Source organism: Polypterus senegalus, chromosome 8, assembly GCF_016835505.1.
Source record: "Polypterus senegalus isolate Bchr_013 chromosome 8, ASM1683550v1, whole genome shotgun sequence".
Classification (NCBI taxonomy): domain Eukaryota; kingdom Metazoa; phylum Chordata; class Cladistia; order Polypteriformes; family Polypteridae; genus Polypterus; species Polypterus senegalus.
The window spans coordinates 177,901,482-177,928,824 of record NC_053161.1 but is presented as its reverse complement, the minus strand read 5'-3'; the positions used below and the strand labels follow the sequence as shown (position 1 = coordinate 177,928,824).

At 42.3% G+C, this 27,343-nt stretch overlaps 1 protein-coding gene across 2 annotated transcripts in view; it reads left to right on the top strand.

Annotated features, from left to right (window-relative positions):
• Positions 1-27,343, top strand: part of LOC120533407 (gastrula zinc finger protein XlCGF26.1-like) — a 67,444-nt gene that overhangs the window by 34,919 nt on the left and 5,182 nt on the right. Inside the window, exons 1-2 of one of the 2 annotated variants that reach the window (XM_039760270.1) lie at positions 9,190-9,593; positions 24,151-24,581. In XM_039760270.1, the coding sequence (XP_039616204.1) occupies positions 24,221-24,581 (361 nt within the window). In that variant the 5' untranslated portion in view covers positions 9,190-9,593; positions 24,151-24,220. Of the gene's footprint in view, positions 1-9,189; positions 9,594-24,150; positions 24,582-27,343 lie in introns of those variants that run through there. The other variant, XM_039760271.1, reaches the window with a different exon arrangement.

Sequence of the window (27,343 nt, the reverse complement as noted above, 5' to 3'; positions counted from 1 at the left end):
ATTTCTATATTGTTCCCTAAACACAGAACTTGGGAAATAACACCACTTAATTAGCCCAGGAGTTCAATTAATAACAGAAGCTGGTTGGAACAAAAACCTGCAGCCACAGGGGGTCCCCAGGACTGAGTTTGGGAAACACTGCCCTAGATGTTCCCAGTCCACCCTCACTGCTTGTTTGGGCTTTCCAGGTCTGTCCATCTGAGCCAACTTAACACCAGATGGTTATCAGTTGACAGCTCTGTCTGTTTCGACACTCAGGTGTCCAGAACATATGGATGAAAATCTGATGATGTGATTATGAAATCAACCTTAGATCTTTTCCTTAAGGAGCTCTGGTACCAAGTACACTTATGAGCCACCTTATGTTTGAGTAGGTGCCCATAATGAACAAACCTTACCTAGCACATTAGTCCAATAACAAATCGCCACTCAGGTTTAGATAAGGTAGTCCATTGCTCCCAGTCGCACCTCTCCAAGTCTTCCCATCATTAGCCACATGGGCATTGAAGTCACTCAGCAGAACTATGGAGTCTCCACCTGAGTGCTCCTAGAAGGCCAGGTAGTTCAAGTCGCCATTTGGTGCATAAGCACAAACAGCAGTCAGAGTCCTCCCCTCCATGAACTTCATCCACACAAACACGGCCCTATAATTCTTTAAAACAAACTTCAACATGATATCGACCAAGCAGGGGTTCAATAAGAAGACCACACTCACTTGATGTCTTTCACCCTGGGCAACTCCAGAGTAAAGGAGAGTCCAACCTCTTTCAAAAGGTTTGGTTCCAGAATCAAGTGAGTCGGGTCGGTCTGCAGACATGAGCTCAAGTATATCTTGTTGATAGCTCTCCTCCTCCTTACCAACTTCAGCTTCTTCCAACCAAGAGTGGTGCCATTCCACTTCCCAGGATTCAGTTTGCGTGACTAAGTTTGTTCTGACAAGACCTCTGCCTTTGACCATTACTCAGATCACATCACACCTGGACCCTATTCCTTATTCCAGTAGTGGACACAAAGGAGGGCAGTCCCATGTTGTGATTTTGGGCTATTCTTCACTCAGCTCCATGCCATGCCTGGCTGCTAGGTGCTCATCTGCGGGCACTCCCCCATGGCGTACCTTCAGGAGGAGGACCCAGTAACCCTATACCAGGTGGGATCCTTGTTGAAAAGCTAGGTTGGAACAGAAGAACAGTAATGAACTGGCATCCCAGCCGGGGATAGGTATGGGACCCTTACCTGGATGGGAGGACAAAACAAAGGATCAATGAGGGAAAGCTCCTACTCTGGAATATGTTTATCCCCTATAAGCTAGTTGGCAGCATCCCAGGCACCTCAATAACCATATTGTCACCTGCAGAGCATGATGGGAATTGTAGCACCATCAATCTTTCCTAGTGGGTCTCATGGGTGCCACCAGAGGGAGCAGTAGGGAGTCATGATCCCAGTTCTTTGACACTTCCACTTGATCTGGAAATGATTTCATTGGTTTATGTCCTGGCAGCAGAAATACACCAAGGTCCAACAAAAAAGGAAGCCGTCCAGCCTCCTCCAGTTGAGTCAGAGGGCAGCAACACTGAAAGAAGGCAACATTTACTGGAGGGAGAAGACAAGCGACAGTGCAGCCTTTGTGAAGTTCTTTTATAATACAAACCTCTATTTTGAACTGTGTTTGTGTCCAGGATTTAGGCTCAGTGGCGCCACCTAGTTGTCGAAATGTCCTGAAGAAAATGCAGCTGAGTGTCAGTAATATGCTGTGCCATCTTCGCCACCTTCTGCAATGAGCTGAGTAGGTGCTGCACCAGAATGCGAAGAGGACATTGAGGATGTGGGCCTATAGAATGAAGGAACAAAGAAAAAATGAAATGTGATAGAGCAGCAAGAGACTGACTATGTGGAAATGAGGAGGATCGGAAAATGAATGAATAACTTTTAACTTATCTGAAAGGTCCTTTTTTTCACTTTTGAGTCTGTTAGTTTCATCGGCACACTGCAGGGACACAAAGCAAGTCAGTCTGATTCTACGTAGGTCCTTCAAGGTCGAAAGATGCTAAGATTCAGTTAACAGAAGAAGCTCTGAGACTGTACTCGGACCACCGCCCACCTTCTTCTTTTCCATGTGAACAATAAATGTGCGGGAGAGTTGAGGTCATCAAAAGAAGTGAACTACATGAACAATATTAGAACACATTCAGTCCAACAAGCTCGTCCATCCAATTCACCGTGATTGTCCAAAAAAAAAAAAAAAATTGGGTGGAGATCTGAAGGTCCCTAACGCGCACTGTCTGTACTGTCCACCACAATTCTTGGTCACTTACTTGGTTCTTTGTGTGAAGGAAAACTTTCAAACATTTCTGTGATAGAAGGGGAGGAGTAGGACAAAACTCACCTGGGCGGAGTGGAGGAGAAAATTGTGTTATTGTGAAAGAAACCTGTGTGTGAGAAGGTAGCGGTGCTACGCGCATAGATCTTTACACACGGAAGCGTCACTCGCTGCAGCCAGGCACGTCAGTAGAGCCGCCATGTTAGAAAGGTCGATTTCTCATTTGAAAGGTGCATCGTTTTGACCGTATGGAGGAATATTTGAGACAAAATAAATAAAAGTGCGGTGAAATGTGATAACAAATAAAGAAAAAGTGCATGAAATTTAAGCGCAAATAAATAAACGTGTCACGGAATATTTTGTTGTTGCTTATTTATTAAGTTAATTTTTTGTTCATAATATTCCTGCAAACGCATGCGACTGGAATTTAAAACTGTCACTTTGACTCGTCAAAGCTGAGAGGGCGGGCTCTAGCGGGTGCTGCGTTTTGATTGGAGAATCATCCTCAGAAATGCTTTGCTTGACTTGGGCGTCCCGTAGCTCGCGCGCGTGCCCAAAGTTTTCACGGCGCGTGTCTGCAAAGAGTGGAAGAAAATGTTAGCCAGAATGACCCTGCGAAGCGACGACTGCTAAATTCTATAAACTCCAAATCAATCATTAGGAGCGGACATCTGAAGCGTCTGCTGTCAATGTGGCGTTTGAATGGCTGAAGGTTTAAGTCCGGTGTACTGACGATTCGTGCGGCTGGAAGGGGCGGGGTTATGTTCCTTGCCGAAAAAAAGACAAGGCTGTTAGCGACAACGCACCCTCTCACAACTACTGGGTAGTGCCAACCTGCGTTGAGCCGGGAATGTGTTCCTCTGACGCGCACGTTTGACAGCTCCTTGGAAAGACTCGGACCTCCGACCGACGCTGTGCTTCTTTCGTCTTCCACTGCACGCTGTTTGCGTCGTTCAGTCAGGGGGTATGGGAAGTGTACTACAGTTCGGGTACAAAATGTGTGCTATTATAAAGGTACAAATGTCACACTCATTATAGTAATAATAATAATAATGCATTTTACATATATAGCGCCATTCCCATGCTCAAGCTGCATCACAAAGTCTCAGGAAGAACAGCAGGATATATGTAACATTAGAAAGAAATACTTAAATAATACAGGATACACGAAGCATTACGGTAAGAGAAAGTAAAAGAAGTGCAAAGTTAACGCGAATTTTAATGCCAAGTGATGTTAACAGGTATAGCTGTCAGACCCCTGAGGGCACAGCGATTAACTAAGACCTTTCTTTATGAACGTGCGTCACTGTCGCGCTCACCTAATGCTCAACTTTACTTTGTTTCAATTTTGTGGGTAAGACCTTTTATGATAGTGTGATATTTTAATCCTTGAGTACAGACCGCATTTCTATGCATTTGTTAGGACACTAGGCACATGTAAAATGCGTCCTAGCGATTTGAGTTTAAGGTGAATTCTACATTAGACTCGCAATTCTAATTGAATAACCAGCAGTTCAGGACAAACAAACGCAGGCTGTGATATCAGGCAAAGAAAATCTAAATAAATAATACTAATGATAAAGCCATCAGCTTATCATGGAATGAATGAATAAACAAAAAAATAAATAAATACAAATTGCTTAAAATCAGAATAGAACTGGACATACACTCACCTAAACGATTATTAGGAACACCTGTTCAATTTCTCATTAATGCAATTATGTAATCAACCAATCACATGGCAGTTGCTTCAATGCATTTAGGGGTGTGGTCCTGGTCAAGACAATCTCCTGAACTCCAAACTGAATGTCAGAATGGGAAAGAAAGGAGATTTAAGCAATTTGGAGCGTGGCATGGTTGTTGGTGCCAGGCGGGCCGGTCTGAGTATTTCACAATCTGCTCAGTTACTGGGATTTTCACGCACAACCATTTCTAGGGTTTACAAAGAATGGTGTGAAAAGGGAAAAACATCCAGCATGCGGCAGTCCTGTGGGCGAAAATGTCTTGTTGATGCTAGAGGTCAGAGGAGAATGGGCCGACTGATTCAAGCTGATAGAAGAGCAACTTTGACTGAAATAACCACTCGTTACAACCGAGGTATGCAGCAAAGCATTTATGAAGCCACAACACGCACAACCTTGAGGCGGATGGGCTACAACAGCAGAAGACCCCACCGGGTACCACTCATCTCCACTACAAATAGGAAAAAGAGGCTACAATTTGCATGAGCTCACCAAAATTGGACAGTTTGAAGACTGGAAAAATGTTGCCTGATGAGTCTCGATTTCTGTTGAGACATTCAAATGGTAGAGTCAGAATTTGGCGTAAACAGAATGAGAACATGGATCCATCATGCCTTGTTACCACTGTGCAGGCTGGTGGTGCTGGTGTAATGGTGTGGGGGATGTTTTCTTGGCACACTTTAGGCCCCTTAGTGCCAATTGGGCATCGTTTAAATGCCACGGGCTACCTGAGCATTGTTTCTGACCATGTCCATCCCTTCATTACCACCATGTACCCATCCTCTGATGGCTACTTCCAGCAGGATAATGCACCATGTCACAAAGCTCGAATCATTTCAAATTGGTTTCTTGAACATGACAATGAGTTCACTGTACTAAAATGGCCCCCACAGCCACCATATCTCAACCCAATAGAGCATCTTTGGGATGTGGTGGAACGGGAGCTTCGTGCCCTGGATGTGCATCCCACAAATCTCCATCAACTGCAAGATGCTATCCTATCAGTATGGGCCAACATTTCTAAAGAATGCTTTCAGCACCTTGTTGAATCAATGCCACGTAGAATTAAGGCAGTTCTGAAGGCGAAAGGGGGTCAAACACCGTATTAGTATGGTGGTCCTAATAATCCTTTAGGTGAGTGTGTATTTATTTTGCGACCTGTAGTGTATTCTTCTTCATATTATTATTATTATTATTATTATTATTATTATTATTATTATTATGTGTTTTGTATATTAGGTATCTCTATTTTGCATTGTAACGTCGCTGACAAGTCACATCAGCCAGAGATGCGTCACCCAACTATGAGCTGGCATTATGTGACCAGTGGCAGGGGTGCTTATTTAAAAGGCAAGCCTGCAAAGTCTCCTGTTTTTGCAACTAATACTCCGAAAAGGCCAGCAGTCCTTTTAAGGATAGTAAATGACGTCAAAGAGCCATGTAAAGAGCAGAGGCTCCATTCATTGCGGCGCACGGCACCTACGTTACAGTCTGCTGAATGTGGTCTTAAATTACTATGTGCACGTTCTCTCGAGAAAACTGACACAACTTATGTGAAAATCAGTCGAGAAATAATAAAGTTACAACTGAATTTAACATCAGAAAATCTCCATACTTGTCTGTAAGGTTTACAAGCGGATCTGACCGCTCCGTTATGGCGGGCGCGTAGAATTACCGCCGCTGATGAGCCTCCGGGCGTTTTTGAATCGCGCATGCGTTCTCTTTTCACTTAAAAAATACCATCCATCCATTCATCCATCCTCTTCCGTTTATCCGAGATCAGGTCGCGGGGGCAGCAGCTTGAGCAGAGATGCCCAGACTTCCCTCTCTTCTCCCGGAGGCGTTTCCAGGCCAGCTGAGAGACATATTCCCTCCAGCGAGGGGTCTTCCCCGGGGCCTCCTCCCGGTTAGACGTGCCCGGAATACCTCACCAGGGAGGCGTCCAGGAGCCATCCTGATCAAATGCCCGAGCCACCTCATCATAAAAATGCCACACCGCTCAGTTTGCACGCACCCAGCCAAGGGGGAAGCACAAACCGGTGTGTTTCTTCTTGCCGGTCCCAAGCCCGGGGAAATGGGGAAGGTTACGCCAGGAAGGGCATAAAGTGTAAGCTTTACCCGATCAATACGTGGAAACCAACACAGATTTTCATACCGGATCGGTCGAAGCCCGGATTAACATCGGCTGCGACCGGTACGGTTAGCCAACAAGGTGCTGGCAAAAATTGGGCTACTGTTGGCCAAAGAAGGAGAAGAAGAGGAGGGGGAAGGCGGGTTTGGAGGTTGTGGGAGACGAAGAAGATTAGGAAAGTGAAAGTGATGATGAGGACAGGGAGTACAAAGGATGATGCGCTTCGGCGATCCTGGAAAGATGTATTTTTCATTTACATTTTTAATACTTTTTATTCGCAATTATACAAGTACAAAATTACAAATACAATATGTGATATTATACGACGCACGTTACTAGCCCGATTTGCTGTGCGCTTCTTTTTCTTTTGTCTTTTTATGGCGTTAGCAGACCCATTTATGGTGCATTACTGCCACTGCCTGCCCTGGAGTGTGGTGCAGAATATGAGGGGGAAAAAACTTGGTTTAGAACACAAACTAAATTAGCCATAAAGCCCCATAGTTGTTAAGTACGGAAAAATCGCGCTATGACACGAGCTACGGTTCACTTTCATAATTGATCAAACCTTACAGGATAAAACTATTAATCATTTCTTGAATTGCTGCCTGAAGTTGTTTCCTTCTCAGTGAAATATGACTATAAATCTGTTTAATTATTAATTAATGATTAATTATAAGTATGTTCTAAAGTTTCTTGCTGAGCAGTCAGTCATTGTCAAACCCGCTATATCCTAACTACAGGGTCACGGGGGTCTGCTGGAGCCAATCCCAGCCAGCACATGGCGCAAGGCAGGAACAAACCCCAGGCAGGGCACACACACATACACACCAAGCACACACTAGGGACTATTTAGGATCACAAGTGCGCCTAACCTGCATGTCTTTGGACTGTGAGAGGAAACCCAAGCAGACACGGGGAGAACATGCAAACTCCAATGCCGGGAGGACCCGGGAAGCGAACCCGCAGGTCTCCTAACTACGAGGCAGCAGTGCTACCATCGCGCCCTTGTTGATCACAGTATACCTTCAAAATCCAAATAGGTGTTCTCCTATTCGATATAATGAAATATTTAGCCTTGTGTATCCAATTCTTTATCGCGACAGAATCATTTATTTCCCTTCTTGTTTTTTCCACTTTCTCCCACAAATGTAACGTTGTATGTATTTCCTACAAATGCCTCCCCTTACTCCCATTGTTCCATAGGCTTTGCCATAATCCTATAATTCTTGATCTTATCGATCCTTATAGCTTCGGCTTTACTGAGTTATCTAAATCCACCTCAGACCCTTTTACAGCCTCTTTAGCCGCGCCGCCCACCCTTTTATTCTCTTCAAGGCTTTCATGTGCAGGAACGCATAAGGAAACCACATATTTTGCAGGCGAAACAAAAATCTGATTAACTTCCAATAACAAATCCAATCTACAATTAGTCTGTCCATTTTGCACTCGCCTGTCCTGCATATAAATCTGAACGTATAACAACTGCATTTGGCATCATTTCTTCAACCCACTGCAAACCTAGAAAGACAGCCACCAATTGCACTGTATATACAGACTGATGATTTTAAGTTCTTTTAATACATAAGCAGCTACTCCAGCCTTTCCAGTTGTAGTTTCTTTAGAAATATCTGTAAAAATTGAAATAGTTCCAAAAATTTCTTATTAATATATTGATTAACTATCTTCCATTGTGGTATAACAAATTGATTTTCTTTTGTTAAATCACACAAATTTCGATCAACTATTGGTGATGAAGACAACCATGGTGGTGTTCTACCTAAAGCTACAGGTGACCCACACTTCCTGCATGACATGATCCTACCAGTCCAAAGCTAATTATACTTTTTTGTGATATTCCCAACAATCATTCACCACATGGAAATGATTATTGCCATGCCCTCTTAAATTGTTCCAATATTTCAACATTAATTGCAATTTGCGAAGCTGTGCCGATATTTCTCTCATTTCAAACAATATGGCTGAAACTGGGGAGAATCTCGTCGCACATTCTTAGTGCCGTGCTTGTATTACCTCTAAACATTTTAAACTTGTGGTGCAGTGGAAGGCGCTGCTGCTTTGAAGTAAGTAGACCTGCAGGTTCGCTTCCTCCCTGCGTGGAGTTTGCATGTTCTCCCCGTGTCTGCGTGGGTTTCCTCCCACAGTCCACAGACATGCAGGTTAGGTGCATTGGTGATCCTAAAATGTCCCTAGTGTGTGCTTGGTGTGTGTGTGCACCGCGTTGGGCTGGTAACCTTCCCGGTATTTGCTCCTGCCTTACACCCTGAGTTGGCTGGGATTGGCTCCAGCAGACCCCCGTGACCCTGTGTTAGGATATAGCGCACAGGTGTCGGACTCCGGTCCTGGAGGGCCACAGTGGCTGCAGGTTTTCATTCTGACCATCTTAATTTGTGACCAGTTTTTGCTGCTAGATACCTTCTTTTGCCTTAATTTTAATTACCCAGACTCAGGCCCCTTAGTTGTTTCCTTTTTTTTAATTAGCAGCCAAACAATAACGAGCCACAAAACAAGAATCCACATGACCAGCTCACCTGTGCCCATCACAAAATATGTGAAAATAAAGAAAGGTGGAGGTCTCAGTAAGGCTGATCTCTCAGCTCACCAAAACATTGTGAGGGTGGTCTTAGAGAAAAAAAAAAAAAATCAGCAGTTCTGGAAATGTCTGCTGTGGCAGAATGAGTGCAGCAGCAAGCCATGGAATTAAATAAGGAGTTTAATTAACAGCGACAATCGGCTTCTCAGTGTGAAACTGGTTGGAGTTTGAAGCCCCGATTTAGCTGGTCATCTGTTGGCTCGTTTCATGCCTCATTTCTGTTTGGCTGCTATTTAATGAAGAAAGGAATCAATTCAGAGGAATGAATCCTTAAGAACAGGGCTATTAAAGTTAATTAGCAGTCAAAACTGGTCACTGATTAGGAAAAGGGTTAGAATGAAAACCTGCAGCCACTGCGGCCCTCCAGGCCTGGAGTTCAACACCCCTGATATAGCGAGTTGGACAATGACTGACTGACTGACATTTTAATCTTGAAATGCAGCAGAACCATAAACCACACATCCGTCCTCGAAGACTGACCTTATTAAACAGATACAGATAGACATTCAAGATTTTCTGGTAGCTCCCCAGTCATATCCACACATACATACAGCATCTTAGTATATTCAACATCCCTTTACACGGCTTTGCACTTGCAAGTCACGGCGCGTTTAAATGCCAGTTTTTGCATGCGCATGCAAATTGGGTAGGCGGTGCCTGTGGCGAGTGCCGCGAGACGTCATCAAGAGCGACGGGTTGTGAATTCACGCTGCCGCCTGTCACTGGGCAGGGCATGAAAGGAGAGGCTGCACTCGAGGGAATCGGGCAGGAGTGCGGACGACTTTAGAAAGGGTAAGGCATTTTATGGATGTGACAGTTTTCATTCGCTCCAAGACGTATTCGTGTCCGTTAACAAATCCACCGGACTAAGCTCGGCTGCATTCCCCTGATTCACTTCACGTTATCGAATCCCATTTATGCTAAACAATCGCCCAAACACACCGTTGTCACCAGCTATCCATTCCATTCCGTTTACGCCTTGGGCGGCGCCCTTCTCGAGGAGTTCAGCTGAAAGACCGGAGCGGCGTTGGTGATCACCGTTAAAAGAGCAGCGAGGCTTTACACGTCTGATTAGTAAAAGAGAACAACGTAGGCTACTGAAGGAGAGTCGGAATGGATAAGAACTGAGAACGAATACAAATAAACAGAAAGAGAGACAAGTGTGACTTTAGAATTAGAATTAGAATTAGAACAATCTAGACGAGAACAGGCCATTCAGCCAAACAAAGCTTGCCAGTCCTATCCACTTGCTTCCTCCAAGAAAACATCAAGTCGAGTTTTGAAAGTCCCTAACGTCTTACTGTCTACCACACTACTTGGTAACTTATTCCAAGTGTCTATCGTTCTTTGTGTAAAGAAAAACTTCCTAATGTTTGTGCGAAATTTACCCTTAACAAGTTTCCAACTGTGTCCCCGTGTTCTTGATGAGCTCATTTTAAAATACAAGTCTCGATCCACTGTACTAATTCCCTTCATAATTTTAAACACTTCAATCATGTCACCTCTTAATCTTCTTTTGCTTAAACTGTAAAGGCTCAGCTCTTTTAATCTTTCCTCATAATTCAACCCCTGTAGCCCTGAATCAGCCTAGTCGCTCTTCTCTGGACCTTTTCTAGTGCTGCTATGTCCTTTTGTAGCCTGGAGACCAAAACTGCACACAGTACTCAAGATGAGGCCTCACCAGTGCATTATAAAGGTTGAGCATAACCTCCTTGGACTTGTACTCCACAGATCGTGCTATATAACCTAACATTCTGTTAGCCTTCTTAATGGCTTCTGAACACTGTTTGGAAGTTGATAGCTTGGAGTCCACTATGACTCCTAAATCCTTCTCATAAGGTGTTCTCTCGATTTTTCGACCGCCCATTGTGTATTCAAACCTAATATTTTTACTTCCTATGTGTAATACTTTACATTTACTGACATTAAATTTCATCTGCCACAAATCTGCCCAAGCCTGTATGCTATCCAAGTCCTTCTGTAATGATATAACGGATTCCAAATTATCTGCTAATCCACCTATCTTGGTATCATCTGCAAACTTAACCAGCTTGTTACTTATATTCCTATCTAAATCATTTATATATATTAAAAATAGCAGCGGCCCTAGCACTGACCCCTGTGGAACACCACTCTTAACATCGCCAGTTCTGATGAGGTTCCTCGCACCATCACCCTCTGCTTCCTGTGTCTGAGCCAATTCTGCACCCATCTAAAAACATCACCCTGAATTCCCACTTCTTTTAACTTGATGCCCAACCTCTCATGTGGCACCTTATCAAATGCTTTCTGAAAGTCCAGATAAATAATATCATAAGCTCCACTTTGATCGTATCCTTTTGTTGCCTCCTCATAGAATTCCAACATGTTAGTAAAACACGACCTCCCCTTCTGAACCCATGCTGACTGTTCAGAATAACTCCTGTCCTTGTCATGTGTTGCTCAATCTTATCCTTAATAATTCCTTCCATTAATTTTCCTGTGATGCTTGTTAAGCTTACTGGCCTATAGTTGCTTGGATCTGCCCTGTCACCCTTTTTATATAATGGGATGATATTTGCCATTTTCCAGTCCTTTGGAATCTCTCCAGTGCACAGTGACTTCCTAAAAATATGTGTCAAGGGTTTATATATGTACTCACTAGCCTCCTTAAGAACACGAGGATAAATATTATCTGGGCCTGGTGATTTGTTTGATTTCATCTTATTTAATCTGAGCAGCACTTCTCCCTCTACAATTTCCAAATCCCTCAGTACCTCCTTAGTAGTTGTGTTTACCTCTGGCAGGTTATCCACTTGCTCACTTGTAAACACCTCAGAAAAATGTAAGTTTAGGGCATCTGCTATTTCATTGTCTGTATCTTTTAATTCCCTTTACTATTCCTGATGAACTTGACCTCCTCCTTAACTGTTCTTTTACTACTAAAATACTGAAAGAATCTCTTGGGGTCTTCTTTCCCTTATCTGCTATATTCCTCTCCAACTGTCTTTTAGCCTCTCTGATATCCTTCTTAATGGTTGCCCTCATGTTCTCATACGCTCTACGGTTCTCTTTGCAGTCATTAGTCTTATATGCCTTATACAGCAGTTTTTCCTTTGCAACTTCTTTTTAAATCTTTATTAATCCATCGTGGAGTTTTTTAGTTTCCTATTACTTCCAAATTTAGGTATGTATCTGTCCTGCATTACATGTAAAACATTTTAAACCTGTTCCACTGCTCCTCGACTGTCTCCACATTTAAAAGCTTATCCCAGTCTATCCTACTTAGACTTTGTCGCATCTGCTCAAAATTAGCCCTACTAAAGTTCAACTTAACAATTTTAGTCTTTGCATCTGTACTCTTACAAAATACTGAGAATTGTATTACATTATGGTCACTTGACCCTAGTGGTTCAATCACCTCTACACCCTCAATTCTATCCTGATTATTACAGAATACTAAATCCAGACAGGCTTCACCCCTTGTTGGTGCTTTAACATGCTGTGTTAAAAACAGTCGCTGATTACTTCTAAAACTCCTGCTCTTGTGCTCCTCCATCTGTAAGGTTATCCCAGTTAATATTTGGATAATTAAAGTCCCCATGACTATAATATCCCCTGTAAACTTGCCTTTTGATATTACTAAAAGATGTGTGTTGAAATTACTGTCTGAATTGGGTGGTCTATAACACACTCCTAAAATGAGACCTTTTCCCTAATATTTTCCAGGCGAAGCCACATGTCCTCACTAAGATGGGGCTCATCATCCAACTGAAGATGACTTACATTTAATTCCTGTTTGGCATAAACAGCAACCCCACCTCCTTTTCTGTTCTGTCTATCCTTCCTAAAAAATGTGTATCCCTCTATGTTACACTCATCCCCATCTTTGTTATTTAGCCAGGTTTCCGTTATTGCTATAATATCATAATTATGCTCTGCTACATACAACTCCAACTCACTTACCTTATTTTTGATACTTCTAGCATTAAGGCAAGCTATTTTTAATGTGTTAATCCTTCTATCTTTACGTGTTTGCTTAAAATTTACATTACTATGCATTTTTATTTCTACACCATTGTTTGTTCTTCCACGTATAGATCTAAATCTGGCCTGTCCTAAACTCCCTGCCCCCCCATTCCCTAGTTTAAACAATCCTCGACTAGCCTACACATACGCCTCCCCAATACATTGGTGCCCCTCCGGTTCAGATGTAACCCGTCACGGCGGAACAGGTCCCATCTGTTCCAAAAGGAGTCCCAATGCCCCATAAACCTATACCCTTCTACCCTGCACCAAGATTTGAGCCACGCGTTAAGCCTTCTAATCTCCTCAATCTTACCTGGACTGGCGCGTGGCACAGGCAGAACTTCGGAGAAGACTACCTTGTCAGTTCTGCTCCTCAGCTTGGTACCTAACTCTTTGAATTTGGATCGCAGAACTGACAGACTACCCTTATGTACCCTTATGACTTCTGTTTATTAACTCCACCCGGGAACTGTAAACTGAATATTATGTTTGGCCATCATCATCGGCATGTGTGGAGTTACACAGTTACACCGTCAAACATTGTAAAACGCCCTTAATCCAATTTCAATAGCACACCTTGACATGAATTGCTTGAGTGGAACTTTTTATTTATTTTTGTATTCCTTTAGTCAATGTCAAATGTGGAAAACTCTTATGTTTCAGTGCTAAAGCCCAAAGCAGCAGTGCATGTTGATGAGTAGAAATGAATGGAGATTTGAGGTCAGCGTTACAACCTCGTACCTCCAGTAGACCGAATCTGAGCTTCTCTGTGTGGAGTGTTCATTGTGCCCTGTGAGCTTTTTTTATTATTCTTTTTCCCTCACCACACACTCTTAAGATGAGGTGTTAAACCGAGGGCCTGGCACTCTGTGGTCATAAATGGGCAGTTCTTCCCCATAGGATTTCCCATGGCACACTGGTCAAAAGAGGAGCACAAATTTTTAGATCGTGGAACAACACTGTTGGCACGGAGGCGCACAAGATCCCTTCATAAAGTGCAGTATTGTATCCCAATATCCAGACTAAAGTGCCCATCATGGCCTGGTAATTCTGGACCCCTAATTATTCCCCCTCTTTTAATTGGCTGTCTTTCTCACCATTTGACCACCTAACAGCTAATGTGTGGTGAGCATACTGGCACAAAAATGGCTGTTGTCCCATCCTCCAGGTGGATGCTGCACATTAGTGGTGGTTGAAGTGGCTCTTAACTCACAATATCAAAGTGCTTTGAGTAGTGAGAAAAGCGCTTTATAAAGCCATCCATCCATCCATTATCCAACCTGCTATATCCTAACTAAAGGGTCACGGGGGTCTGCTAGAGCTAATCCCAGCCAACCCAGGGCACAAGACAGGAAACAAACCCCGGGCAGAGTGCCAGCCCACCGCAGGCTCTATATAAATGTAAAGCATTATTATTAAAGATGCACAGGTGTATTGGACTGATGAATCTAACTTGACTCCGTGTAGTCGTAGACCCAAGAATGAGTGACCCTATGGGGGCCTTTAGCTGTTTCCTGCACTGGCATTCTGGGTTTCTTCCCATATCACAGTGACTTCTTCTTATGCTGGTTTTGTACTGCACCATGGTGGAGGCTCATTATCGTACTATGACTGCTATTGTGCTGGACCCAACAGGCTGTGTCGGTCACCTCCATGTACCCCACCACACCCAGGCCTGGCTTTCCTCTTTTGTGCCAGGTGGTCTTTGATTCAATCTGAATATTCATGAGCTTCAATCATTGGCTGTTCTTTGTGTGGCTCCTCCCCTTAGGATTTCCCATGGTGCACTGGTCAAAGAGGAGCACAGAAACTTCAGTTGGTGGAGTGAAATGGATGACCGAGGCACACGGGGCCTCCACCACCTCAAGGTCACAACACTGAGGGGAGCTGCGGTTTAAGAGGAGTTTATTATTGCGCTGATTATAAAAGTACGGAAGGCGTCGTGAGTTTGTGTGCCGTGTTTACTTCCACGAGGTGAAATCTTGTGTTCAGTTGTTGTAAATGAAGCTGAAGTCCTGTTGTTCAAAATTTAAAGCAAAGTCTTCCATTTTTTGTTTTAAGTTCCTTATCACGTCACTGCCATCCTCCGTCACTAAGTGACTTTATCCAGGCAGTTTTATTTGTAAACCTTGAGCAGACACACAACTCCTCTGTTATAAGTGACCTTCTGTGAATGCTCAAACTGCGGGGTTCAAATGGCTGTGGATACAAACAGTCAGTCAGTGTCCAACCTGCTATATCCTAACTACAGGGTCACGGGGGGTCTGCTGGAGCCAATCCCAGCCAACATGGGGTGCAAGGCAGGAACAAATCCCACTGCAGGGCACACACTAGGAACAATTTAGGATCACCAGTGCTCCTAAACTTCATGTCTTTGGACCGTGGGAGGAAACCCACACAGACACGGGGAGAACATGCAAACGCAGAACAGGACCTGGGAAACGAACCCTGGTCTCCTTACTGCGAGGCAGCAGCGCTACCCACTGTGCCACCGTGCCGCCCGGATACAAACCAAAAAAAAAAATTGGATTAAAGGGTCAGACAACATTACATTAAATAATCAAAACTACACCATGGTGCTGGTTTACTGGGTGCCTTACTACACACGTTTCCATGTTTTAGTTCTCTTTGACTTGGCGTGGAAATTCAGAAATGGATTTTATTATGAAGTCCTTTGACTTCAGTTACGGTGTGGGGGTCCTGCCTCATTGAACAGCCCAGTGTTTTTGTTGAACCCGGAAATCATTGGTCAGGCAGGGTATAGTTAGTATATTAAAATGTGCTGCACTATAAAGCACCGTTTCATGTGGCAAACTGGTCAAAACATGACTGTAGCCGGCAGTGTGGTGTAGTGTTGAAGGCTTTGGGCTTCAAACCCCGAGGCTGTGAGTTCAAATCCCACTACTGACAACCCAGTGTGACCCTGAGCAAGTCACTTCACCCGCCTGGGAAAACCCAAAGAAATGTCGCCAGTTGTATCATAAATGCTGCAAGTCGCCTTGGATAAAAGCGTCAGCCAATTAAAATAAATGTAAAGGCGTAATTGCAACTTGAAAAATTCCAAATTTATCTTTGAAATGCAGGCTGTCATCGCTTCACTAACGTACAGATCTTGTTACTCCATTGCAGTGTTTTAGTTCTTAATGATTGAGGTTGGAAATACTCATAAATACACGGCGGTTTGTATTCTTGTGAAGCCGCTCCCCTGTGCTGAACAGCTCAGTTACATGCAGGCTGCCGTCAGGTCACTAAAGTGCAGATCTCATTACTCGTCTCCGTGACAGTGACGGTAAACCCCCCGTAGTCGTAGTGAGCAGCCATGTAAGTAATTTATTGGCCTCAAGAAGGGCACACAAATTAAGGGTTTGATTCGTGAAACTCCTTTGATGCTTTCTGTTAAAACCCGTGAAGTCGAATTCCAGCTCTTCCTGATGTCTGCCATCCGCGCAAACCAGCGGCGCTCCAGCCGCCCCGAAACCCAGACACGGACAGGCAGAGACGCACAAATGCAGCGCACAACACACTTTAGTCTCTCGTGGGAAACGCTTCCCCCGTTTCCCACCTGGAACAGCACAGTTTAAAGCACCAAAGCCCAGTCCTTTTCTTCTCTTTCTTTTACTTGTGTGCTGCAGACAGACACGCACGCTAGAGAGTCTGTTAAGTGCTAAATCTTCTTCTATAATCCGCTACCGAAACTCTCCGTTTGTCTGTCCAGGATTTTAAATCACCCGTAGCTCGCAAACCGTTTGACCTGAAATTTGGTGCACATACGTGACCTCTACTGTCCGCTATCGGGGTGATGATTGGCCTCCAAGGTTATTCCTCTTTTTATTTTTATTTTATTTTATTGCAGAATCAACTCTCGGCAGTGCGGCGCATGCGTACGGTCGCCGTTCTCATTCCCTGCCACCTTCGTCATCACTTCATATCTTAAATCATTCCTGAGGCAGATTGAAGACTTAACCCTTTGTTGCCTAAATTTATCTATACTAATAAAAGGCAAAGCCCTCACTCACTGACTCACTCACTCACTCATCACTAATTCTCCAACTTCCCGTGTGGGTGGAAGGCTGAAATTTGGCAGGTTCATTCCTTACAGCTTCCTTACAAAAGTTGGGCAGGTTTCATTTCGAAATTCTACGCGTAACGGTCATAACTGGAAGCTGTTTTTCTCCATTTACTGTAATGGAGATGACCTTGAACGCCGTGGGGGCGGAGTTTCGTGTGACATCATCACGCCTCCCACGTAATCACGCAGTACATAGAAAACCAGGAAGACCTCAAAAAGCGCTGAAGAAAACATGCATTATATAATTGAGAAGGCAGCGAAACAATAAGAAGCGAAAGTGACATATACAACCATATTCATGAGTTCTGCTACTTCGGAAACAAAGCACGATGTAAACCTACACTTTAAATTAAGTTCATAGACAGGCTGCCGCTGGCGTTTGTAATTTAGTGCCTGCCCATATAAGGCCGTCCGTCAGCGGCAATCCAATAGCAAACTGCCACTAAATATTCACGGGTGAAGGACTGTGTTTATGGAGAGGAAGATGAGATGGTCAGGGTGGTGTTTGACAAAACTCAGCGAAACTGCGAGAGAAAGTTTTAAGTGCCAGGACTAAGGTAACATTAAATACAGCCATGGACATAGCACGAGATGGCACCAGCACAGCTGGGAACCTTCGTTGCATGTACACCGAGCGGCTCACGTGAACTGACGCAGTGCACAGATAAAAGGCAACAGTTCCAAAGAGCGCTGAACAAAAACCGAATTACACAATTGAAAAGGCAGCAAAAATATGAAGCGTTTGATACATACAAGCATATTCATAAATCCAACTACTGCGGAAACAAAGCACACGTTGGAAAAAGTCAATGTCCCGATAAAGGAAGACAGTGTAAAAAACCCGTGCATGCAGTGTGTCAGGTCTCAGATAAAGAAGAAGACGAGCTGTTTATTGATGCAGTAAGAAACGAATCGATGAAAGAAACCTGTCACCTTTACAACGATTGACAAACACGGCATGTAACTTGAACACAACACATCCTACAAATACGAGCCTGATTGAAAGAAATAATGATAATCAAATCCTTGATGACAGCAACACTCAGTAACACTCACAAAACAAATACTGTATATTGACAGTCATGTTACGTTATTTTTAAAATGTTCCCTTTTCTTTTCTAGCTTTTTAACACACTACTTCTCCGCTGCGATACGCGGGTATATATATATATATATATATATATATATATAACCCGATCTACATACTCGAATAATGGATACTTTATTCGCCATCAATGATTGTTTTGGTAAAGCCATACTCAGTGTATTCATTAGATGAACGGTAAAAAAGTAAGAGCGAGGGGAGGATGCAGGCTGTAGTGCGCGTCAACTCTATCTGAATTGCGCGATCACATTTGAAAAAATATATCTTTTCAAGTTCTATTTAGTCCATATGTGTCAAACTCAAGGGCCACGGGCCACATCCGGCACGGCGTGTAATTATATCCGGCCCGCGAGATCATTTTATATACTGTATTATTGTTATTAAAGCCCGGGTATATGAAGCGCTGGTAACACAATAAACTACAGATCCCATAATGCAGCGCTTCAGCTGCCTTGCCGAACACTTATTGCGAAGCTAGCTCACGCGATGCTGGAGAGAAAAGTTCATTCTGAAAATAGAGCCTTTAAAAAGCGATGGGAGGCTGAGTATATGTTTACTGAACCCGTGTGTCTCATTTGTGGAGCTAATGTGGCTGTAATTACAGAATTTAATCTAAGACGGCACTATGAGACAAAACATCAGGGTAACCTGAATGCAATGCAGAAGATACAGAAAGCAGAAGAATTAAATAAGAACCTGACACTTCAGCGGACGTTTTTACCCGTGCACAATCACAAAGTGATTTCAAGTGAAGCTGCTTTTATGGGAGACACAAATGCACCAGTGCAACTTGCCCCACTTTCCCTGTTGCCAAGTAATGTTAAACCAAGTCGTCACTACGGTGTTCCCAAATACGCACTTTGCTGATAAACTGAGCGCACTGCGCACTGAGTTTGCACGGCACTTTGGTGACTTTGAAGAACAAAAAAAGTCCGTCTACATGCGGCTCGAACCTTGTGCATGTTTGGTAGCACATATCTGTGTGAGAATATGGCAAGCCGAATTAACATTTAGAGATATCTCAAAATGAATTTTAAGATATCTGGAAATGCATTTTAGATATCTCAAATTGACTTACAGATATCTAAAATGCATCTATTTTAAGATATCTAAAAGCATTTTATGATATCTTAAATAGATTTCAAGATATCTTGAAATGATATGCTGTAGATTTTGAAATATCTGAAATGCATTTTAAGATATCTTTAATGCAATTCGAGATATCTTGAAATACGTTCCTGTGCATTTTGAGATATCGCAAATACATTTCGAGATATCTTAAAATAACTTCCTGTGCATTTCAAGATATCTCAAATACATTTTGAGATATCTCAAAATCACTTCCTGTAACATTTCCTATTCTTTCAATGGGACTTCCTGTCTATTTCGAGATATCCCAAAATGAATTTGAGATATCTTGAAATACACAGGAAGTTATTTTAAGATATCTTGAAATGTATTTGAGATATCTTGAAATGTGCTGGAAGTCATTTTAAGATATCTGAAAATGCATTTCGGATATCTTAAAATGAGAAGGAAGTTATTTTGAGATATCTCGAAATATAATTTAGATATCTTAAAAAGCATTCAAGATATCTTGAAATTCATTTTTTTTTCAGATATCTGAAATACATTTTAGATATCTAAAATTAATTTCATGATATCTTAAAATGGGTCTCTGCTCCATTTCAGATATCTAACAATGTATTTCAAGATATCTCAAATTGTATTTCAAGATATCTAAAATGCATTTTAAGATATCTTTAAAAGGACACTCAATTATTTCAAGATATCTCAATAGCATTTTCAGATATCTACAATACAATTTAAGATATCTCAAATACATTTCCAGATATCTTAAAACAGCTTCCTGTCCATTTTCAGATATCTCAAATACATTTCAAGATATCTTAAAATGACTTCCTGCACATTTCAAGATATCTCAAATACATTTTGAGATATCTTATAATAAACAAGTAGTCCCATTGAAATAATAGGCAATTTGACAGGAAATGATTTTGAGATATCTTGAAATGCATTTAAGATATCTTAAAATGCATGAAAGGTCAATTTAAGATATCTGAAAATTCATTTGAGATATCTTGAAATGCAGACACAATTATTTTGAGATATCTGAAACTGTATTTGAGATATCTTGAAATACATTTGAGATATCTCAAAATGTATTGCAGATATCTTAAAATGTAAAGGAAATTGTTTTAAGATATCTCAAAGCGAGTTTCAGATATCTTAAAAAGTAAATTACATTTTAAGATATCCAAAATTCATTTTGAGATATCTCTAAATGTTAATTTGGCTTGCCATAGTGAGAAGCTCTTCTCAGTGATAAAGACTAACAAAACAGCACACAGGAGTCGCCTCACTGATGAGCACCTGCAGTCCATCCTGAGAATCTCCACAACAAAGAACCTCACACCAAACAGAAACGAACTTGTGGCCAAAAAAAGATGCCAGGCGTCCAGCTCTAAAATGACATATGAGCAAAGACAACTGAATGATTTGATTTGTTATTGCTGAAAGGAACACATTTTATTTATATTTCCAGGTTTTGTTATGCAGCATGTTCATATTTGAATTTGTATAATTTTGACAGGATATATTTTTATGGAGAGCAAAATCTTTTGGGATATTTAAAATCTAAGTTTATTTTTTATATAAAATTACGTAAGAGTAAAGAAATTTGAATGTTTGTTCTTTTAACGTTTACTTTATTTCTAACTTGTATAATTTAGACAGGATATATTTTTATGGAGAGCAAAATATTATAAGTTGTTTAAGGTTTGAGTTGATTTATTCACGAATAATATTCCTGTCTGTTTTACCATTCCTACCAAAGATATTTCTGTCGACTAAATAAAAATTCCTTCTATTTAAAATTTAAATAGAACTTGAACAAATACTGATAGTTCATAATATCCACGCAGACTTGCACGTAAGAGCGGGAGTTATCCGTTTTAACAAGCAGCGTATTGCACTGAAACGAAATAGCTATATATATATATATATATATATATATATATATATATATATATGTATTTGTGTGTATATATGTGTGTGTATGTATGTATGTGTGTATGTATATGTATGTGTATATATGTAGATATATATATGTATGTATATATGTGTATATGTATAGATATGTATATATATATATATATATATGTTTATGTGTGTGTGTGTAAATATATATATATGACAACAACACTCATCACTCACAACAGTGACAAAACAATTACATTGACAATCATGTTACGTTATTTTCAAAATGTTTCCTTTTCTTTTTCATTGCTTCTTTAACACACTACTTCTCCGCTGCGAAGCGCGGGTATTTTGCTAGTTTACAATAACTTCAAAAAAGAAATGTGTTTTTTGCTGTCAAGCAGATGCGTGGAGATTGTTAATTTGAATATAACACACAAGCAAACAATAAGCTGGTACGTGTTTTTATCGTAGTACAGCGTACCTCAAATTTGGACGATTTCTCGAAATTAGCAACCAAAATCCACGTGCACGGCTACGCCAAAACTTCGCTTAATTCTATCAGGAGGATTTCTTTCCCACTATGACTGCTAGATGGCGTGACTGGCGCTTCCAATACGATCCTTGGTACGTATCGAATACGCATTAACTGGCATTTCGGTATACATACGCCACCTCGGCGCTGCGTTCAGGCCGGAAGCGGTTTGAAGCGATTTCATGACAATTGTCTACAACGGGTTAAGCGAAAAATAAAAAAAATACTAAGTAATTGCAACACAAACACTGACTTAATCAGTTTTAACGCGAAAAGATGCCGACGTTAGAAGAGAAGAAGCAAGCGCATCAACATCTGAGCAAACGAATGGAAAACGTACAGAGAAAGAAAGAGGAGGAAAAACTAGGAATGTTCAAGTCAAGTGGATTGACTGCACGTTATCATGCAGTGCGCCGTTACTGGTAATTACATAATTAGAGTTTTATGGAGTAATCCTTAATGAACTGGTCATTTGAATCATGGCTTTTCAAACCCCTTCGCGTGTACTTTGGAGTCGAGCCCCCCTTCCCCTCAATCATCAGGATGCCCACATCATAATAATATCGGCTTATCCACGCTACACACGAGTTCATAAGGCAGGTTGTTTATATTCATCAAATGATTTAAGCCAAGAACTTACTTTATTCAGCGAGATGGTTACGCTTGTTTCTGACACACATCATCTTATGACTTCGGGGTTCAAAGACGGACACAGCTAGTCTGAAATTGCCCTCCACGGTTAGTAAACGTGAGCCGCACTTGCTTTTGATGTACGATAGAATGGAAAACTTCTAATTGTGTTACCGGCTGGTGGAATTTTCTCAATATCTCCTTGCAAAGTTCTAGAAATCGCCATCGCTGCTGGACGAATTAGAACCTCTGCAATCGTATTTGTTTTTTTTTTTTTTTTCGCTTTAGCAAGCAAATACGCCGCTTCAAATGGAGCCGTCAGTGCTTTAAACTGCCGGGGCGGTGGTTTGGCTGAGCATAGTTTTCATTTTTGGCTTGTCAACCCTGATCCTGAAAAAAGGCAGCGGGTTTATCTTTGAGGTTTGGGTGCGTCGTAGTCAAGCGTCTTGTTAATTTAACGGGTTTCAGACTGACTGACATTTGCAGGTACCTCAGAACATATAACGCATTGTGGACGTTGCTCGCCATTTACTACAATAAAAGCTAACCCGTATTTTATGTACCAGTCATCACAGTTCCTTCTCCATTATGCCGTAAGGAACTTTCGAAACTGACCTCTCCTTTTGGCGGTTTCAGTCCTTATTTCCATTAACAGAGGATTCATTTCAAGGCAGAAGGGCCGCCCCCGGTCCCCCTACCTTTTTGCCGCACGGCCTACCACGTGATTGGCTCCCAGCTAATATACAGTACATTAACGACATCCCGCGCTCGCTGCATGTCATTTTGATGGCTCATCGGATTCAGCGGTGGATTCGGTTTCCACTACCGTGACATCTTCGTTGCTGTCAGTTACATTACGAGTATTTCCGTTGCCTACTTTTTATTGCGGCCAGCCACTGTTTCATTTTTAACGTTTTAGCCTTCTGCTGGATTTGTCCTCTGCTAAAAGCAGTACGCACAAACAAAAGGTCACCGGTGACCGGAAAAAACAGATACGGTTATTGTGGTGAGATTGCCCCCTAGAGGCCGAATAATAAATTAGTGACTTTCAAAGCTGAATAAGATCCATCCATTATTCAACCCACTATATCCTAATTACAGGGTTACGGGGGTCTGCTGGAGCCAGTCCCAGCCAGCACAGGGCACTAGTCAGGAAACAAAGCCCTGGCACGGTGCCAGCCCACCGCAGGACACACACACACTAGGGACAGTTTAGGCTCGCCAGTGCACCTAACCTGCATGTCTTTGGGCTGTGGGAGGAAACTGGTTGAAAAGTCCTGTATCCATAGGCAGATGTCATGGTGGAGGCCTAGGTGGGACATCTTGGAATACAGTCTGCTGGGTGCGATGGTGTTTAAAGCAGTACTGTAATCCACAGACAGCAGCCATGTGTATGTCCCTTGCTCTTCCAGCAGAAATGGCCTCGTCTATTGACCTGTGGGACCCAAACACGTATTGGTGAGGGTCTAGAGTGGGTGGGAGAGCAGCCTTGATGTACTTGAGGACCAGTCTTTCCAGACACTTCATGAAATTTAGGATCGTCAATGCACTTAACCTGCATGTCTTTGGACTGTGGGAGGAAACCAGAGTACCCAGAGGAAACCCACGCAGACACGGGGAGAGCATGCAAGCTCCATAAATAAATATGTTTATTTTAATTTATGTATTTATTTAACAAATACTTTGGGAAGAAGCATTGAATTTGTCACTGAAGCAGTGGGCAGAAAAGACCCCCAGAGATGCTTCTTAGCAGACTGGTGAAATGAGCCTGTGGCTCATAAGTGCTCCAAATGAGAGAGCGCCACCTAGTGGGCATTTTTCATGATGACATCCAGCTTTGCCAACGTCCTGTTCTCCCCAACAGCTTCCAGCATCTCCAGGGTTTAGTTACAGTCAACGTGCTGTCTGACTTGACATAAGAGGTGTAGGAAAATGAAATTTTAATGTCTTTAGTATCTGAATAGTGCAGTTTTGATGGAATAACATCCTGTTCTTTCCACAGAGAGAAAAGCTGCTGCTATTTACCGTAAAACCGAGAGGGACATGAAAGATGTGAGGCCGACACGAATATCATGGAGCAGAGACCCATAAGTGTTAAGGAAGAGGAATGTGAATGGGAGTCTGTCTACCCGACACAGGAGAGTCTCTGCATTAAGGATGAGGACTGTGAACCGGGGCCAGTGGGCATTAAAGAAGAGGAATCTGTCAGCTTTGAGGCACACAAGCGTAAAAGTGGGGAGAGTGTCGAGGAAGACGACCTTCATTGTGGGTGTCGGGATGGAGCGGTGAGCGGGTTTGTCTCTACTCAAATCAGGGACTGTTCATCTCCGCAGCTTTCTATCAAGGAGAATTCTGAGTCTTCACAGCCAGACACAAAGACGACTGAGGAAACTCGGGAACATCAGCCACCATCTACAAGGAAGTATGGAGGAAGTAAGTATAAAACTGTGCAAGGCTGAGAGTTATGGGCTTCAATCAATCAATCAATCAACATTTATTTATATAGCACATATTCATACAAAAAAATGTAGCTCAAAGTGCTTTACAAAATGAATAGAGAAATAGAAGACACAATAAAAAATAAACATAAGTCAACATTAATTAACATAGAATAAGAGTAATGTCCGATGGACAGGGTGGACAGAAGAAACAAAAAAAAAAACTCTGGAGGCTGGAGAAAAAAATAAAAAATAAAATCTGTAGGGGCTTCAAAGGTGAGATCTTTTTTTGAAAAACTTGTGAAATTGATGTGCTTTTTTTAATTCTTAATGTGGCTTAATAGTTCCTGCGTGTTAATGTTATAAGGGTTAGCAGTTTGCTTTTCTTTCTTTGTGCGACTGTTGTCCTCCTGTCCTCGGCTATACAAAAATACAGCTGCAAGACAAACTCTGTGAACCCTTTAACCGTTAATTCCTCCTATCAACGTGGTCCGATCTTCACATAGCAAAGCAAAGTAAAAGCAAAACACTGCAAAAAATGCTAACTGATTGGATTGAAATGAAATCATTGATATGGAAAAAAAGGAAATTAGCTGACCCGTTTTTTTTGGTTTTTTTTGCCGATAATAATACAGTAGCAAGTAGGTTAGTGTTGGATCAGCATAAAAACTGTAAACTCCACTCTTGGACCCCAATACCAGTACCAGAACAATTCTGAAGCAAACAGCAGACCCCTCACACCTGTCCTACGGTTGCTTCATTCCTCAGCCCCCATGCATGAACCTTCCATTCATCGGTAAGTCTGCACCAGTTTACATTACACAGGGAGCTTCACTCGAAAGAGACCCTGAATATTATACTGTTGAAACTCCTGTTAGGCTGTCCGCTCTATATCTTGACGTCTGTGTAATCGATTGCCTTACATGCGATGCTGGAAGTGGTTTCTATTTTCTGCCAGACACATTTCAATGCGGCGCTCCATGTTCCTGAATGTACAGTGGAACCTCGGTTTGTGAGCATAATTCGTTCCAGAAAGTGCTCGCACTCCAAAGCACTCGTATATCAAAGTGAATTTCCCCATAAGAAATAATGGAAACTCAGATGATTCATTCCACAACCCAAAACTATTCATATAAAAATGATTAAGACAAAATATAAAGTAAAATACATAATACAAATTAACCTGCACTTTTACCTTTAAAAAGAATCATGGCTGGTGTGAGTTTCTAAACTCATGCGGGATTCCACCCAACGGGGCGACACGCGGAATAGCGTCCCAAAGCAATCGCAGTCTCCCAGCGCTGTAGCAGTTCGCCGTATAAACACATTTAAAAAGATCACAGACATGCTATAAGCGCCTGCCGTCAATGGGCTTATACAAGGAACATTATAAACATCCCGCTGCAATAAATAACAGCGCTGTTGCTGTTTCAAGCTGAAGGCGGCTGGTGTTGTTAAAGTACTGAGACTCAGCTTCGTGTTTTGTGGCGCAAGATGGGGACTCGCACTTCACAGCGCGCACACACACACACAGTCACAATGCTGTAGTAAACAGTATACGCTCGTACGGATGATGACTATATGAGTGAGGCAAACAGACTCAGATGGAGAATAGGAAACGATTGCCAGAGTGAGAGACGGGCGAGCGAGCGATATAAGGAGAGAGAGAGAGAGAGACGCGGCGGCGAGCGAGCGAGCGACATAAGAAGATCGAGAGAGAGAGCTGGGAGAGAGAGAGAGAGAGTGAGATAGAGAGAGAGAGAGAGAGAGAGAGAGAGAGACGTGCTGGGCGAGCGAGTGAGTGAGATAAGGAGAGAGAGAGAGAGAGAGAGAGAGACGCGCTGGGCAAGCGAGTGAGTGAGATGAGAGAGAGAGACGCGCTGGGCGAGCGAGTGAGCGAGATAAGGAGAGAGAGAGAAGAACCATCAGCTCAGTTGTGATCACATGACACTCAGCAGACAAAGTGTATCCATACTACTCGCATTGCAAGACATCGCTGCTTATCAAGTCAAAATTTATTAAAATTTTTGCTCGTCTTGCAAAACACTCGTAAACCAAGTTACTCGTAAACCGAGGTTCCACTGTATTGGCAAGCGTCTCTTCAGGGAGGAATAGCAGAAATTTCACGTTGAATGATTTCCTTGAAAACTTCCATGTGAGGCCTTTTCTGATTGACTGTTCCTTTGAAGGAAGAAGTTTGGTGGTGTCCGATCCAGTGACCGTGGTTGCCAAAGCCCCCTTTGAAATGACCCTGTTGCTGAAGAAGGACTCGATGTCTGCCACCCTCCTTGCTGATATGTGACCCGTTGCTCCATCTTGCTGGCACTAACCTTTTATTAACTCGGGAACATCCAGTTGATTCTGACATCGCTTAAACCAGGGGTGGCGAACTTCAGGCTTCGAGTGCCGCAGTGGCTGCAGGTTTTCATTCTAACCATCTTCTTAATTAGTGACCAGTTTCTGCTGCTGATTACTTCTCTTAATTAACTTGACTCAGGACTTTAGTTGTTTCTTTTTCCTTAATTAGCAGCCAAACAACAATGAGGCACAAAACAAGCCACCACATCACACAATATCTGAAAATAAAGAAAGGTGACGGTCTCAGTAAGGTTGATCTCTCAACTCACCCAAACTCTTTGACGATGTTCTTATGAAAAACAGAAAATCAACAGTTTTGAAATGTCAGCTTTGGCAGAACGAGAGCAACAACAAGCCGTGGAATTAAATAACCAGTTTAATTAACAGCAAGAATTGGCT